This window comes from Rissa tridactyla, chromosome 6 (assembly GCF_028500815.1).
Source record: "Rissa tridactyla isolate bRisTri1 chromosome 6, bRisTri1.patW.cur.20221130, whole genome shotgun sequence".
Taxonomy (NCBI): Eukaryota; Metazoa; Chordata; class Aves; order Charadriiformes; family Laridae; genus Rissa; species Rissa tridactyla.
This window is the reverse complement of record NC_071471.1, coordinates 15554722-15572243: the sequence shown is the minus strand read 5'-3', so window position 1 is coordinate 15572243 and position 17522 is coordinate 15554722. Positions and strand designations below refer to the sequence as shown.

The 17522-nt window shown below is 45.7% G+C and overlaps 1 protein-coding gene across 4 annotated transcripts in view; it reads left to right on the top strand.

Annotated features, from left to right (window-relative positions):
- Window positions 1-14968, top strand: part of FARP2 (FERM, ARH/RhoGEF and pleckstrin domain protein 2) — an 89058-nt gene extending 74090 nt beyond the window's left edge. For 3 of the 4 annotated variants that reach the window (XM_054206041.1, XM_054206042.1, XM_054206040.1), the window contains exons 16-27: window positions 63-196; window positions 1201-1282; window positions 2301-2538; window positions 3524-3654; window positions 4459-4527; window positions 4932-5021; window positions 5668-5750; window positions 7632-7750; window positions 8445-8608; window positions 10910-11017; window positions 11847-11998; window positions 13157-14968. In XM_054206041.1, the coding sequence (XP_054062016.1) occupies window positions 63-196; window positions 1201-1282; window positions 2301-2538; window positions 3524-3654; window positions 4459-4527; window positions 4932-5021; window positions 5668-5750; window positions 7632-7750; window positions 8445-8608; window positions 10910-11017; window positions 11847-11998; window positions 13157-13247 (1461 nt within the window). In that variant the 3' untranslated portion in view covers window positions 13248-14968. Of the gene's footprint in view, window positions 1-62; window positions 197-1200; window positions 1283-2300; window positions 2539-3523; window positions 3655-4117; window positions 4528-4931; window positions 5022-5667; window positions 5751-7631; window positions 7751-8444; window positions 8609-10909; window positions 11018-11846; window positions 11999-13156 lie in introns of those variants that run through there. The other variant, XM_054206043.1, reaches the window with a different exon arrangement.
- The last annotated feature ends 2554 nt before the right edge of the window (window positions 14969-17522 follow it).

The window sequence follows — 17522 nt, the reverse complement described above, 5'->3', positions numbered from 1 at the left end:
TTATGGTAACGATTAATTTCTCAAATAGAGGAATTTATCATAACTTATGATTTTTCCGACAGTGGTTTCGCAGCGCCGTCATCAAGGAGAATGCTATGCCAGAGGGCCTGATGACGTTACTCTTCTCTAACATAGACCCAATTTATGAGTTTCATCGAGGCTTTCTGAAAGAGATTGAGCAAAGGCTATCGCTGTGGTAAGCGTTAATAGTACGGGGCATGGGCAACAAGCAGGGGGATCCTTTTCCTACATCCTCCCATCAGAACCGTACTTAATCTATATTTGAATTGGTGTTTCTGCTTAAATAGAATTAAGGAAAAAGTATGCTAGTAAATTATAGTTTTAAAAAAATAACCACATACACATGTTTTAAAGCCCATTTTCCAAGCACTGCCTTGTAAGCAATATCCCGCAGCAGTATGAACCAGACCAAGGGTTTTGTAATCACAGAATCATTTAGGTTGGAAAAGACCCTTAAGATCATGGAGTCCAACCGTGATATAACTTGGTGTTGTCTCTCTAGGCTTAGAAAAGAGATGGAACACAAGATCAAAAAGATAATGTGTGTGTTTTTCAGTACCTTCCAGTTAATGAATCTCCAGGTGAAAAATCTAGGAAACACTTTTTGGTAATTAAGATTAGAGTTCAGGTCTTGCAGCACAACTTATTTTAAAGAGAGCGTCTTTAGTCTTTCAACCTTTATATTACTTTCTCCTGACCTGAGATGTAATGTACAAGAATCTAATTACCATTGAAAAGGAGGTGGTTAATGGAAACTAAGTTCGAACAAAAATAAATTATAAATTCAGATGGGATCATGTTATGACATTTATTGAGAAGTCTGAGAGGTTAAACTCCAAAATGGACTTTGACACCAATTCATTTCTAATCTTTTCTCCATTCTCTAAGCATGGCGTTATGTTTGTTATTTTATGCAGCTTCCATACTTATCGTACCAAGTTTTCAATCCGAACAGTGAAATGGGAATGTCAAGTGGCTAAAAATGGGTGGAGGAGGCATTAATGTTAGTACTGCTTCCCTTAATTTTACTAAAGCAGTCCTTAAAATACACAGATACTTGGGAAGTGTTTCCGAAAGATTTTGTCTTGAAGTACAGGGGAAAGTGGAGAGAGGAAACTGAAATTTCTTGATCTCCCATGTACTGCACCTTCTTATTTCATCTCCTTATATGTGTTTCAGGGAAGGAAAAACCAATGCTCACGTGAAAGGAGATTATCAACGCATTGGAGATGTCATGCTCAGGAATATGCGTACTCTAAAGGTAGATAAAGGATTAAAATAATGGAAACTCAAGATTGTTGAGCCATTTTTTCCTTTTGTCAAGGATGAGAGTTCAAGGTTTAGTATTTCCAGTAAACTTGGAGTGACTTGCAAACAATTATTGTTGATAAGCAAATTAAAAAAAAAAAAATAAAATATTTACAGCAAGGTGTTATACCAGTGTTGCTTATTTAAGCACCTACATTTACCTTGAGAAAAGGCTGTTTGCTTATTGGTTATTCAGCAAAAGACAAAGAAAAATTAATTAGCTTCAACGTCTCTCCTACATTTGCACAACTCGAACTCTTCCCTATGGAGACACCATTTCATAAGGTTGTTTCGTTCCAAAACACAAATATTTTTTAACTGCAGAGTAGTTTCTTCTGAGATGAAGTCACTTTTACGTGGCATAGAGTGCCTTCATGGGACAGTTACGCTTTGTGTGGTAGTAGTGGAGTAATTATGCCGTTAAAACCAGTGGCCTGAACGGGAGTGCAGAAGTGTCAGCACTCTCTGCATTTGACATTCCCAGCAGGCACAGGCAGAGTGCTGCATGGACACCTATTTCGACCCCAGCTGGGAGCTGCCTGCCAGTTTCTGTAATTAGATAACCCTAGATGAGACAACTCTCTCGGCTCCCTTCTGCCTGTTCTAAAAAAGTCAGTAATCAACAAGAATTGTCGTAGAATGGCGAAGCATTAATGGGTGGTGCTACCAGCTCTTCTCATCAGAGGCACATGGAGGCATGACTGCAGGAAATAGTGAACAGAGGATAAGCAAACAAATACTTTTATTTTTAATACTTTTTTTTTTTTAAATTAACAACATTTAAATAATGTTGTTAATGCTGGTTTTGTCAATGCTTATGACAATATAGAATCGTATATGCTGTCTTGGATTATATACTTGTGGTCAGAAATAAAGCCAGAGCAGGCAGTGGATGTTTTTTCTTACTCGCTGTGAAATCTGTTGCAGACTGATTGCCTTTGGTCTGAATAATCTTTTATATGATTCACCAGGAATTTACCAGTTACCTGCAGAAACATGATGAGGTCCTGACAGAACTGGAGAAAGCAACTAAACGTCTAAAGAAGCTGGAAATGGTTTATAAGGAGTTTGAGCTGCAGAAGGTTTGCTACCTGCCCCTCAACACGTTTCTGCTCAAACCGATTCAGAGACTGATGCACTACAAGCTGATCCTGGGGAGGCTTTGCAAGCACTACACGGCAGAGCACCGAGACTTTGCAGATTGCCGGAGTGAGTGAGCACTCAGCCGTTCACATGCGAGGCAGAAACACATTCCCATGTACATAAAAAAAATTTTGCCCGTACCCTGGGGGAGACACACATTACATCTACAAATGCGATGTAAACACTTTTTTCCATTTAGGACCCCTCTGACACTTGCATGCAGCTCTGTGAAACACACAGGAACTTTAATTTAGATTGCTGAAAAAGCGACTGCTTAGCAAATACTGTAATTTAAATATCATGAAAAAAAACCACAACGGAGTACACCAAGTACAACAGCAGAAAACTGGCAGGAGGCAGCTTAATTAAAAAAAAAATAAAAATGTTCGGCTTACATTTTAAAATTATCTTTTTTTTTCTTCAAGGATTTTGGTACCGGGTTTCGTTGCCCTCTTACCATACTGTGGTGCAGGGCTCCAAAGCTTTCAGCAATAGATAGAAAATTGCCTTAACTGCTAGTTTGTAAAATGCAAAAGGTAACTTAAATGTAGACTGTAATGTAGACTGTTCTCTTTGCATAGAATCAATGCTTTTTGTGGCATTCCAGGAAGTGTTTTTCTCATGGTAATCTTGACGGATCTTAATGTGAAGCTGGAAAATTAGTCCTTTTCTTGTCCCCTTTTTGCTTTGTAATGTCAAAAGCTTGCGTATTGAATTCCATTAATTTATAAAGTAATCTTTGGCAGAAATAGTTGGCTTTAATTTTTTAATTCACTTTTGGCTATGTGGGAAATACTTTTTACATGCGCAAACTCAGATATACCAAATAATTTTCCACTACGAAGTTGCTTCCTAGTCTCCATTTTATTTAAAGCATAAAATATGCTTTAAGAAGTTGGCAGTTGGACTTGTTGTAGGTCCCTTCCAACTCAACTATTCAGTTCTATTCTAAATCTGGCTATAAATTTCAGGTTCAGTTTTCCAGGGATAAAATCGGTGGCCTGGGTTTGTCTGCTCTGTTCTGATCCCCTTGGTCGCGTTTTCCTTACAGACGCGTTGAAGGAAGTCACAGAAATGACGTCTCAGCTGCAGCACAGTCTCATCCGCCTGGAGAATTTCCAGAAGCTGACAGAGCTGCAGCATGACTTGATTGGTATAGATAATCTCACGGCACCTGGTAGGGTAAGTATCTCTGCTTAGTTTTTAGAGCCTTTATTGTTTTTATTGCCAAGGAAGTGCCTTTCCACCATGTATTTGCCATCCCTGCCTCTCTGTTTTATGGAACAACTGTAAAGGCTTTGTATAATTGTCTTCATGGTAGGTCCCATGGAGGTCTTGGCGATGTCCTAGGGAATAGATCAAAAATGCTTCTGCTTAGACTCTGGCTAGTTTGGTGTTTCCAGGACAGCAGATAGGGGGTACGCTCAGTGTTTGAGTGGGAAGCAGTATGTTATGTACTCGATAGGCAACCCACTACCAGCTCTGCTTATGTCTGTCTGATGGAATCTGTCTGTGGGCTGAGACTGCACAGAGGACGTAGCAATGGCGAGAGCCACATCACTGGGCAAAACTGGTATCGGTGGCTCTGGTTTTCTAGGAGTTTGTTTAGTTCCCGCTTGGTTTTTTGTTTCTTTGTTTTTGATAGATATACTGAGCGTAAGTGCCGGAGCATCGCGTATGCTTTTGGGATGCTATAGCAATCACTGCGGAGGGATGTAAGTGTAATAGGTGAACTGCTGGTGTCCAACAGGAAACTCTGCTCCTTTCCCTTCTCTTCCTTCACTGATTTAAACGCTGGCAGCACGGAGCTGATTCATTTTACAAAACAGAAGGAAAGGTGTCATTTGGCGTTTAACAAATCTGTTAGCGATCATTGCTGGGCACCAATCAACATCTGTATAGTCTGGGATGAAAAAAAAGACTCATTAAAATTCTCTGTGTTTGGGAAAAATCAAGCTTTGCCTAACTTTTTATTTTCTGCTGCAGGAGTTTATCCGGGAAGGTTGCTTATACAAGCTCACTAAGAAGGGTTTACAGCAGCGGATGTTCTTTCTGGTGGGTGTCGTTTCTGGTTTTCATAAACCCAAAGTCTTCAAGATAAAGTTGTTGTGAATGTGTGTTTTCATGTGCTTGTGATGAAACTTAGCGATCATAAGTGAAAACTCACTCTGAGGGATTTTGAGATAGAGCATAACTGTGACAATACTGTCTGTTCAGCTTGTTTCCTTAATTGCACATAATTTCAACAAAATCTTAAAATTCATTGTCTCTTTTGTAAGTAAACAAAAGAGTGGTTTTAAGGAACGTAGGCCAGATTGACTGAGAAATGGTGTTTTTTCACGCAGCTACAGTCGCCATTAAACAACACATTTTTAAAAAGATGTCAAAAAATACTTCAGCTTTAGAATATTGATTTTTTGTCTTCAGAATATTGATTGTATGCTTCCTCCCTTTTTCAGTTCTCAGATATGTTACTGTACACAAGCAAAGGGGTTACAGGGACAAATCAATTCAAAATTCATGGACATCTTCCTCTGCATGGCATGTTGGTAAGTGGTTTCAAGTTGCATCGCAGCGTTAAGGAAAATGACTTTGCCTTAAGGCAGGTTAAGGCAATTCCTTCAGGGCAGGAGGAGCAAAGCCGCAGGCTGCTTCCAGGCCAGTGACAGCAGCCTGCGGTGCTGCTGGCCATGGCGTGTCTGCAGGCTAAGGCTATTCCTTCCATCACTTTAGCAAAACAGCGGGAGCACACCCTTTTGGCCATTCGTATTCACGCTGCTGAGAGGGGCTGATCTGGAAACAGGGATTTGTCCTGGCTTTTTTCCCCTGTGCGCACACCTCGGCATATAATCAGTCCTTCTGCCTGCCCACCCCGCTATTCTAATGGGACTGTTCTTTCTGTGTTTGATTTGCAGCTGATAGTGCTCGACCCACCGGTAAGTAATAAGCTGAACCCTGCTCAGAACCCTCCTTTTCTTGCCTGCTGTGCGGCAGTAGAAACGCACAATATAGATTTTCATATAGAGCCAACATAGACTTGAAGTAGGTGGTATTTGTAAAAGAGTAGCCGTTTTCCCCTTATTGCAACCAGGCTGTAATCATATTTGACTCAAATTCCTAGCCAGCCAAGGAGGACAGTTTTAGTTTTTATCAGTCACCAGGTAGTGATGAGAAAAACCTTTTCTTTTTCTGCAGGTGGAGGAGAGTGAGAATGAATGGGCCGTCCCACACTGCTTCACCATCTACTCAGCACAAAAAACCATAGTGGTGGCAGCAAGGTAACATTTCTTTTCCTCAGTTGCCTGCAGGTTTGATAGATACCTTCTCCAAAGAGTTACTCTTCGTTGGTTGGTGCTGAGCCAGGGGGGTGCTTGATGCCTCCTCTGGAAAGCATGACTCAAAACAAACACAGGACTCTTCGCAACTCCTTTATCAGTGTTGTGTTTTGGGAAGGAGTAGTTCATCTCACCAAATGGTGTGCTATTAAACACACAGCAGCAGCAATAACGCTGCCATTGTATTGTTTTCTAGTTAGCTGAGTTGCCAGTGGCATCCTTTAAACAACTGCTATAAAGGAGGAGAGGGAAAAAAAAAATTTAAACATACAAATACTTTAAAGACCCAAAAAGAATTAAAATCCAGAACGTGCAAATGGATGTAAGGAGGAAGAGTTCCAGCACGGGTCTCATGGAGGAAGCTGGGAAGGGAGAGGAAAAGTTAAAGGCTGGCTTGGAGAGAAAACTGATCTCTTTTCAATGTAACTTCTTCCTGTGCAGTGAGTTTGGTGCATTTTTTTACTTTAAATCTGAAATACGCTTAGGGTGTCTACTACACCTGTTCTCTCAGGATCAGCTTTAGGAGGTTTCGTCCCTCTGCAGGTCCGCTAAAAGGCAGCTGGATTTGGGTATGCTGAGAATGCAGGATGGGAGCACTAAACCTCATCTTTAAATTTATAGGCTTTTTTACTGCTTGAAAAACAGCCATTATTGAAAGTTCATAAATCAGGTGTGTAGTGGCACGGGAGCCAATATGTATGCAGACATATTCAATGAACAAAACTTTTTTTTTTTTTTTAATTCCAGCCTAGCATCTGAAAATGTCAATTATTTTTAAGATCAGCCATTTCTTAGCAGCTGTGAATCGAAAAGTGCTTGAAAGGTTCTGAAATTTGGAAAAAAAAAATATTATTTTTACCTTGACGTAACTTAGAAATAGCGCAAAGGTGGTTGTTTTTCTTCTGTTGCCTCTCCCCACCTGTAAAAAAAGCATCACTGCTGGGCGTAGACCATGCGTGGAAGTTTCAGTCTAAATTAAAAACTCAGAAAAAAGAGATGGTTACCAAAAAAGTCCCGCAGACCTTCCCAAGCAAACACAAGAGCCTGTAACTGTATATAGCACTTTAAGCAACAATTCTGCCCACAGGGAATGTAGACAGAGGTAAAAAAGAAATGCCACAGTCGTGTCTAAAGGGAAAAGCTTACACTATTGCATACTGGTGGATATAGATACATATATGTGAGCTGTAAACTCTTACCCTGTAACCATGCCACGAGCCACGTAACCCGTAATGGAAACTATGTGGGGTGAAAGGAGTCCTCATCTTCCTGCGCTTGTGTTTGACTTGCTTGAGATGTAAGGTAAATGCTATATCCCCTTCAAAAGATGGTCCTGTCCTTCGCGTTGCCTTTTATCCTTTGAACAAATCATTTCCAGTATGGTCGTACCACCCATCTCCAAAATGCTTTTTGGAGTGAAAACGTGATTTCACGTTTGAAGTAACCCATTGGCAATGAAGCTCTCTGTATGAAGAACAGCGATGGCCTAGACCACAAAATTCCTCTTCTGAGTCTGATAGCTCCAGAGGGGGATGTTCTGTGGCCCTCTGGCTGTCTGTTCATTCTCTTTGCTGTGAAGTCCAAGTTTTTAATGGTTACTTTAGTCTTGTTTCAAGGCTTGAAAAGAGGTGAAGACTGTATGAGGTCAGCTTCCTTTCTGGAAAGCTCATGCTTTGGAGGAATTTTAATGTTGTTTTTATTTATTTAATGAAAAGGGGACCGCTCCTTGTATTGGGCAATGACTTGTGCCTTCTTTCAGCAATCTAGTACTCCTGTCATGGCTCCAGGCGGGGGTGGTCTCCATTCGTAGTGTTTGTCTTGTAGTACCCGGCTGGAGATGGGGAAGTGGATGGAAGACCTAAACATGGCAATTGAAATGGCCAAGAAATCTACTGAGAAATCTGACATGCTTCTGGAAAACTCAGTATGCAACCGCTCCAACAGTAAGTGGTGTTTCCTGCCTTCTTGAAAAGCATCACTTGTCATGTCCTTTTCATTTTTCCTATTGTGAATTTGATTACATAAATGGAGTGTTTTTATAATTCATGTAGTAATGGATAGTTACTGTGCTTTTGTTATGTTTCAGTTAAAAGATAAATGCTTGTCTTCCTAGACTGATGTTCCTAGTAGCTTTAAATACAACAGAGATACTCCAGTTGCAGAATCATTAATTTTATAAGGTCCTTATTCATCTCTTACATAGTTTTTTTTTTTTCCTCAGTCTAACCACATAGTGTATTTTCTTGTCCAGAAATCAAGAGATCAGCAAGTTCTTTTATAGCCCAGCGTTCTTGTGCCTGTCCCTGGCAGTGTTAACGGATGTGCTGAAACATGTAGTATTCCTTCTTGGAGCACTTTTTCGTATTCCTTACTAAGAATTGACTGAAGATGAAGTGTGGGGATTTTTGTTTGTTTGTTTTACACAGTAGTGAATCAGCTGCCCCAAGCAGAGCTGAGTAATGAAAGCCACAACAATCTGCTCAGAGTGGCCTTTAGGAGCTGTGTAACAAATTCAAGTTGACGTATTTTAAAACTGGACCATTGCAAGAGAAAACAGTTTTTCTCAGCAATCCCTGCTTCTCTTGCTTTTTGTATTGCACACTTTTCTTAAACCGCTGCCAAATTCTCCTCCCCCAGGATCCTCTGATGAGGTCTCTCTAGAACAGGAGTCCGAAGATGACATACACTCTTCTCGTAGCTCCTTGGACAGGCAGAGCCACCACCGTGCCAACACAACCATGCACGTGTGCTGGTACCGCAACACGAGCGTCTCCATGACTGACCACAGTGTGGCTGTCGAGGTACCCGCAGGGCGCAGCTCTCACATCTCAGTCTGTCCGTCCTGGCTCGCTTGGCCACCGCTCGGCCTCCACTCCACCTCCCATTTCGCCTTGGCAGCGTCTCTGCGTCCGTGGGAGAGCGTGGGCCGTTGAAAGGCCACTGCATGCTTGCCCCGCTCTGTGCATGTCTGCGTCTCGGCATACACACGCTCTGCTCTCCTTGCAGCGGGGCTTTGCTTCGGCAAAGGCACTGAAGGAGGGAAATTTTAAAGGAAACCCGGGATATCCTAGGACTGAATTGTTCCTTTGCGTTTCATCAGACTTGCTGGAGGATAAGTTAGCTGTCTATTACATTCTCCTTTAGAGATTGACTGTGCTATACTGAGGTCTGGTTAGCTACTGTACTGCTCCGAGAGTTAAGTTCAGTGGGAATGTGACTTCTCTGCCCTTCCCTCGCTGGCAGGGGTGAGCAGCAAGCATTAGGAACTGCCGTTTTATGGCAGCGCCGTGTTACGCTGAACTGAGATGTATTATGCACCCACCGAGTTCCTGTTACCTTGGGTCTTACCACTCAGCAGGGCTTGATGCAGCACTGGTGAGACGTGTTGGTACCAAATCCTGCAGATTCCGAGGCAGAGGTCTGTTGGGCACTACTTGCGCAAAGCACTGCTTGCACAGGCACTACAGGTTCATGTGAGGTGGCAGTTGGGTAGGAGGCCTTCCTGGACGCTGGCATGCTTGGAAGAATTCCAGAAGTGTGAAGGACCCTAAATACCATGAAGAGAAAAAGGGGGTCACTAACTAGACAAACAGCAATGGGGCAGGGTGCTGGATCCATGTATTTATACCCTCCTGCCTTCCCTGCCCTGCTGTTAAGGCACTTTTTGTTCAATGGAAGGAGTTAAAAGTTGGGCAGTGAAGCTCCTGGGTTTTTGTGATGCAGAGAGCATATCAGTCAGCTCAGTAAAGGAAGCACTATAGATGTTACCTTGGCTTAGGGTCCAGAAGTTGGACACTAGAGCGGGAAATGGAAGAGGTTTCTATCAGAGGGGACAGGCCTTCCTTTCCCTGATGATGCCCTTGTGAAAGGCGACTTCTCACTGTTCTGTACCCAGATAATGAGACCTCCTTGCTACAGGCTCTGGGATTAAACGTGTGAGTTCTCGCAGCTCCCTCTCGCTTTGATCTATTCCATGTTCTAATACCATCATTTTTTTTCACAATCCATTTTCCTTTAACAGACGCCTGTCTTCCATCGCTTCTCTTATCCTAATGTTCTGTTTTTCACTTTCTCTCCCCCTTTTCTCTGCTCAGTTTTCTGCTCTCTTGCTGTTTCTCCAGAGCTTCCTCCTCGCTATTTGCTGGGCCAGGCCCAACGGCCCAACACAGTCACCCATGTTTGTTGGTACCGGAACCAGAGCCTTTCCCTGTCTGATTACCTGTGCATGATCCAGGTAAAAATGCCTCTCAAGTTCTGTGCTGGTGGGGAGGAGCTGTGGGATGCCAAGGAAAATGTACTGCTGCTGGCTTCGTAATTGCTTAGCGAGCCCACATGTGCTAGCGTGAGGATGCCCCAGCCAGCCAGCGGCAGAGTTGTAACGTTGCCTTGTTGGTACAGTATTTCCTCCCAGTTCTGCTTCCCAAAATGATTCTCTGTAATTCTGCTGTGTATCCTGTCTTTTTCTCTAATTACAAAGTCTATTTGCTCTCATTCCATGTTGTAGGTTTCCTTATCCCACTGCACAAGTGCTCGGTGACTCTGACTCCAAGGTGGCAACGTCCAGCTTCCCTGCTTGCCGTGCCAGCCTTGGCTTCGCACAGCTGCCACCTGTAGCTTGGCCACAACTCTGGCACCCTCTGTTTCCTCTTCTGCTTTATTTTCCTTCTCACACAGTGTGTTCTACGTGGTGTTTCTGCGCGTAAGAAAGGGTGGCTAAAGGGATGGACGCCCTTGTGGCTGTCACCATTCCCCTGCCTGCTGGCTGCAGAGGATAGCGGTCGCTGGAGGGATGAGTTGGAGCAGCGCCCTCCTATGCGCTGCCTGATGCTGCTCTGAGATACGGCGAGCACTTAAACATAAAGGCAGGGCGGAGAGAAATCACTAATTTGTCCATAACAGGATAGTTGTGAATTAGTTAGCTGAAGATACAAAGTCACCCGGTCACCGTGTGAAATATCTGGGAGGCCTTTCACAACAGGGGAGCAAGTGCAGGAGCAGTTACGGCAGGCAGCCTCAGGCTTTTCGTCTGTGTCAGCTTTCATCTTTTTCTGAAGGATGGCGACCTCAGGTTGCACAGTAGTTTTCTTTTTGTTCTGTGCTAGAACCAGCTCTCCGGATACTTGCTGAGGAAGTTCAAGAACAGCAACGGCTGGCAGAAACTCTGGGTCGTTTTCACCAACTTCTGTTTGTTCTTCTACAAAACGCACCAGGTGAGCAGACGTAGCTGAGGGGGCTGCGTTTGGGGTGTCGAGGGGAACCTGGAGGCCCTTGGTGTTCTGCTATGGGCGCAGCTCGTTGCTGTTTGAAGGAGAGTAACAAGTGGAAGAGAAGGTAGTTCGTAACGAAGCCAGTCTCTGTAAGGCCATGGGCCCTTCTTGCAGAATTTAATTGGGATTTCCGATTCTGTTAATGGTACGGACCTTCTGTGGGTGAGGGGGAGGATGTCTCCTCACGCAGTGACTAATGGCGGTGAGGGAATTGGCAGCCTTTGCTCAGCCTCTGTCCGTTTCTCTCCCCCGCTGGGCTTCAGCGTCAGGGATTAAGAGGCATCAGGGGTTTTTCTGCCCCTGGTGCATTCAGCACCTGCTTGGTAACAAAAGCGGTGCTGCAGTGCAGCCTGTGCCTTTTCATCTTATTAACCCAACAAACTGTGTTTATTTTATTCAGGCTTCTTGCCTTGAGGGCACGTTTCTTTTGGGAGGGATATTTTAACTTTCATGTCAGATCTGTGCTTGGAGTTCCAAAGAGAGAAACCCTCTGTGGAGGGGGTAGGGGAGGGGGGAGGCCAGGGAGCAGCGATGGGCTGGGGATTAGAAGCAAATAACTCCATATAAACAGTGAAAGGAGTTGGGGGAGGGTCTCATTACAAGCTATGGGAGGCCTCGCAAAAGATAAAGGCTGCTTCTCCTCCCGTTCTTTTTTGAACAAAAATCCCAAGACCTTGCCTGTACCTTCCTCAAAAGGGTTGAGTGCGCGTTGGGATGAGCTGTGTGGCAGAGGATGCCTCGCACTAAGGGCTGGGCTATTGGGCTCTTCCAGGACGATTATCCCTTGGCCAGTCTCCCGCTGCTTGGCTACGCGGTCAGCTCCCCTGTGGAGGCAGATGGCATTCAGAAGGATTATGTCTTCAAGCTGCAGTTCAAGTCCCACGTGTATTTCTTCAGGGCTGAGAGCAAATATACCTTTGAGAGGTAATTTTCTGTTTTGTCTGTCTGTCTTGGTATATAACATGCTGTTAACTCACTGGTTGATCATCCAGAGCCCTCTCATTCCTCCTGACTACCTCCCGGTCCGAGTGACCTTACAGCACATTCTCAGTAATAAAAGTTCCCTTCCTCTTCCTACTGATGATGTTTGGAGATCTGTCCTCCTTCCCAGGGGGAGCTGGTGGTTGCATCTAGGGCTGGAGGCTCTGCTTTATCTCAGGAGTCTGGGGCTTCCTTTGAGCTGGGGAGGGCTGTGAGACGCTCAGCCTTGGGAGTCAAGATTTCTAGGTTAATGAGAGCTCTGGTGAGAATACACTGGGGTGGTTTTTTCCTCTCGATCTCTGGAAACAGGAGTTATAACACAAGGCTGAGAGCAACAAGTGCAGTGCAGCTTTTCACTGTACTGCTTTCTCTATAATTATATTTAGCAGTGCTGTCAGGGGCTTCCACACGTGGTCCAAAGTTAATCACGTCTAAAATGCATCGCATCCAAACATTTGCCGTTACGTTAGCTGTTGAAAACCCTTGCATTGCATTCTGCCGCGCAGGGTAGCATTGGTTGTTTCGGAGCGTGGATTAATGGAGAAGGTGTCACATACTTCCCCCATCTGTGGGAGAGTATCACACACTTGTGAGCAACGTCCGTACCGGCTGCCTGGGGACAGCAGGGAGTTGTGCTCTGTAATCCACTGGTCTCATGCAGTGATTTCAAGGGGGGGGAAAAAAAAAAGTCTAATTCACAATGGATCGCTTTTTTCACTGTTGCTTTGCTTTCTTCCATATGGGCAAATCTGTCAGATAATTTATTGTAAGAAAAACAATCCATTGACTAAGGAATATTTTTGTCAGCCTGTCCTCCTTGGTAAACACTTTCTGTACACTTACAAGAGAGTACGGTGTGCCCTCATAAAAGCTCTCTGGAGCTGAAAGCACTGTGGAGCTGTTACTTGGACAGGCAACCGTGTTCTGCGCTGTATTTACCACATCCCAAGCTATTCGTTGGAAGAATTAGTTTCCTAAAAGAAGGGTAGAAAACGAGTGTTTTGTGAGGTTTGGTGAAAGGGGTACAGCTCATCACTGAAAGACCAACATCATGCATCTGTGAGTGAGGGGTTGAGCATTTCTCCTGTCCTTTATTGCCAGGTGGATGGAGGTGATCAAAAGAGCAACCAGTTCTCCAGCCAGGTCGAGCCTGCTGCTTCCAAAGGGTGAGAAGGACAGTCACACAGACTGAAGTGGGGCAGAGCTGGATCTCTGCTGTAAACATCAACAAAAGAGGCAGGTGGAAACAGGAGTCTCTGGAGTTGATAAAGCAAAGAACCAGGAAGCTCATTTCCACCCGCTATGGAAAGTGGGAGCGAGGGAGTTGCAGATGGGGATCACATCCATCCCCAATGGTGTGGAAGAGGGGCGAGTCTGTTCCAGCTGAACCTACTTAGAGAGCACCTAACAACCACAGAGCTCCGGTGTGCACGCATCGTGGAAGGCTTATTGTTCCGGTTGTACCTGTACAGTAACATCCTTGCCTGCCCTGAAGGCAAATGCCACCTTGTTTTGACATTTTGACTGGATGGTCAGCACGCACAGGAGAAAAACAGCAGCCGCCAGTGGTGCAACTGGCTCACAGCTGCTGGTGCCAGGGCTTGCTGGCTCCCAGAAGTTCCCTTCCCCTGACGCTCGGCACGGCTGGCTGTACAACTGCTGTCCTGCTGCTGTTCACGTCACCCTGCTGGCACAGTCAGACTAACGGGGGAGCACAGATGTGTTAGCTTAAACACAGTTCGCTTTGAACAGAAACCGCAGCTCTCGTGGAACAGCTCTGCTCTTTGGAAACTGCAACGGCAGCACGTTTCCAGGGGAAGTGGGAAGACTGAACCTCTGCTAAGCTGTTGAGGTTTCGGTATATTGTGGGTCGGTACAGGTAGGGTGCATGGTTTCTCCTCTGAACTCTGCTACGGCGCATGCTGAGAGGGTCAACCGCTATTCTCATATCACAGTTCCAGAGTTTCTTTATCCTGTAGTAGGCATTGCTTAAGGCATGGGATGGCAAACACACTCTCCACCCGTATGTGGGTGATGTTTTTAAGGCATTTAAGCAATATAGGAGAAACAGCTTCTCTGAAGGTCACTGTTGCTTGTGCTTGTGTCACGCAAAGACTTCTGAAAATCCCTATTCTTACCTTTAAATTTGGCGTGGGATCCATCTTCCGTTTCTCATGAAGGTGTAAAAGTCACTGGATTCCAGATGGAGCATTAGTGTCTGTGGACTCTATTAAATCTCTGTGTTAAATCTGAAATGTTTGCAGTTTGTTCTGTTTTTGTAAAGCTGTCACCTTTTGTTGCCTCCACGGAAGGACTGAAATAAGTTAAGTGCCACAAAATGCTGTTGGACGTGGCTTTGATGGGCTCTAGGGACTCTGCTTTTATATTAGATAGAAAAGTATTTGTGTACTAGAAGGAACACTGAAGTGGTGTAATGAAAGAAAAAGGAAAGTGTTGCACGTTATGAGGGTGGAGGAACGTGGAGATCCCGGTGAAAACGGGAAGTACGGAGGCCAGCACGTGCGTTCTCCAAGGCTGTTTCAGGTTATGGTCTAAAACATCTGCGGGATGAGGACTGCACAGTGGGGGTTCCAGAGGGATTTTCCAGACCTCTCACTTGGCGTTTGCATCCTAGAGGACGAGTGACTGCAGATCCAGCCTTTGCTACCACTGTCACAATGACCATTGTCCCATGTAAGTTAAATGTACTTAATTTATTAGTGTCCTTTTTTTTTTTTTATTAACTGTTGTAGGTGTATACACGTGAATTGACTAGGTATGTTATAACACAGCTGAATATGATTGTTGAAAGTAAATAGCATCTTGGTATAAAACTCTCTCAGCCTCTTATTCCTGAGCCCCCCATCCCATCCCTGGCCCACTCGGGGGACGATGGATGGCATCTGCACAGAAGCATCGCCCTCCTCAGACCTGAGAGGAGAGATTTCACACCGTCTCTGCATTCATTGGTTTTCTGGGTGGTACTGGCTGTTCCTTTGTCACAGTCACATAGCCTCTTAGCAGGGCTGCTGTCCTCTTTCATGAGAACTCTCCTGTGCAATTCCTGTCCTTGGCCGGTCTCCTGTGGGGATGCTCTGCAGGAGCAAGTTGCAGAGAGGAGGAGCAGGGCCTCTGCCAGCAGCTGGGGCTCTTCGCACTTAACCCTTGCCTTTAGTTGCACTCACTTACTGTAGCAGGGCTTTCTAGCACCAGGATGCGAAATACTTTTTTTGGCCTGTTCAAGTTACTCAGTACTTTCCTAAGACTGTGGTTCTTGGCTCACCCAGCATCGGCTCTGCTCCATGCGCAGCAGAGGCAGCACCGAGCCAGAGTGACGTGGAGGAGCCACCATTTCGGAGCTCGTACCGTCAGGCTGGGGGAGCAGCTCCAGGGCAGGGCAGGAGGAACGGGCTGACAAACGCCACCTGAAATTCAGCAAGGATAACTGCACAGTCTTGCACAGGGGGACAAAGTGCCCTCTGTGTCACAGGCTGGGGGCTGCACAGGCTGCGGCAGAGGCCCTGGGGTCCCCAAAAGCAAGCTGCGTTTGTCGAAGGGCAGTGCGTGTGCCCTGGCCAATTGCCAGAAGAGACAAGGATAGAGGAGCAGGAGGAAGGTGTATTTCTGCGAGTGCAGGGCAAGAGAGGGTGCGGCGTTTTCCCTCTGGGCTGAAATAGCCTGGTATTTGGCCCTGGTGTTGTTTGTTGTTTTTTTTTTTTTTAACCAGCTGACAGAGCTTACTCCTTTAACATCAGGTAGACTTCGAATTACCTCTGTATGTCAGCTGTCGATCTCCCTAGCACCGTGCATTCCAGATCAGACTGACGTGTACCTGGCCTTACAGGAGACGGGGGGAACTGTACAAGCCAAGCTGGCCCTCAGCACACAGCACGGAGCTTGGCTTTTCTGTGCTCCTGTGCAGGCTCCAGCAGAGTCTCTTCCTTCCCTCCCTCCCTTGTTTTTCCATCTGATGTCTTAGGGCACATTGCTTTAGCCTGTGACACAAGGAGACAACTTCTGACACGTAGAAAAATGATCAAAAAGCAGAGTGGAAGGTGTTGGTACATGACTGATGGTACCTCCATGGCTAATCCACAGACTGTTTGAACACCTACGCTCTACTTATCCTCCCATCCCCTCTGTGTAGCAGAATAGTACTGCTACAGCTCCTGTTACAGGAGAGAGGGAGTGAGCAGGGGTCCGTCCTTAAGATTTTGGAGCAGTTGAGGAGTGGATGGTCCTTTAGTTGCTTTTGTGCTTAACCTACAGCTCAGTATTTCCTGTCGTGAAGATGCGTGTGCTGGCTGCGGTGGCTGAGGTGTGGTCCCTGAACCAGGAGCCTCTGGTGCTAGCTGACCAGAAACTGAGGCCAGCAGGCAGCAAAAGTCCTCTCTCGGGTAGAGAATATCAAGCTCAAACATCTGGACGCTTAAAACGCAGGAGCACAGGCTATAAAAATGAGAAACCACTGTTCCCAGCAAAACTGCTTACCGCTCACCTTGGCAAGGTTTCAATCTGATGGGGATTTCGGTGACATCAGTTCTTCTGTGAAATACCGTGCAGTATTTTTACTTTACCAGAACCCTGCAGGAGTATTTTTTTGTCCTTGCTCCAGTCATGAGCAGTTTCCTTAACAAGAGCACCAGGAAAGAGCAGAACACAACTCATCCTTAATCACTAGTTTCTTGCTAGCAGGATGTACGTTAACAGAGATGAACCCATGCTCTTGGGACCTCTTGGCTTAATACAGAATCACAGAATGGTTCAGGTTGGAAGGGACCTTAAAGATCATTTAGTTCCACCCCCCTGCCCTGGGCAGGGACACCTCCCACCAGACCAGGCTGCTCCAAGCCCCGTCCGACCTGGCCTTGAACCCCTCCAGGGATGGGGCAGCCACAGCTTCTCTGGGCAACCTGGGCCAGGGGCTCATCACCCTCACAGCAAAGAATTGCTTCCTCAGATCTCATCTAAATCTCCCCTCTTTCAGTTTGAGGCTGTTACGCAGTGTCCTGTCATTACACTCCCTGATCCAGAGTCCCTCCCCAGCTCTCCTGGAGCCCCTTTAGGGACTGGAAGGGGCTGGAAGGTCTCCCCGGAGCCTTCTCTTCCCCAGGCTGAACCCCCCCAACTCTCTCAGCCTGTCCTCCCAGCAGAGGGGCTCCAGCCCTTTGATCATCTTTGTGGCTTCCTCTGGCCCCACTCCAACAGGTCCATGTCCTTCTTGTGCTGAGGACTCCAGAGCTGGATGCAGTACTGCAGGTGGGGTCTCACCAGAGCTGAGGGGCAGAATCACCTCCCTCAACCTGCTGGCCATGCTTCTTTAATATCTGTGGTCTCATTTAATTTAAAAAAGCTGTAATTTCTGGGAAACACTACCAGTTTTCCCCGCGTCCCACAGGACTGGCAGGCTGTCCTTCGCTCAGTGTAACAGAGTCCTGCTTCATTGCTTAAGAAACCAGAACAAGTA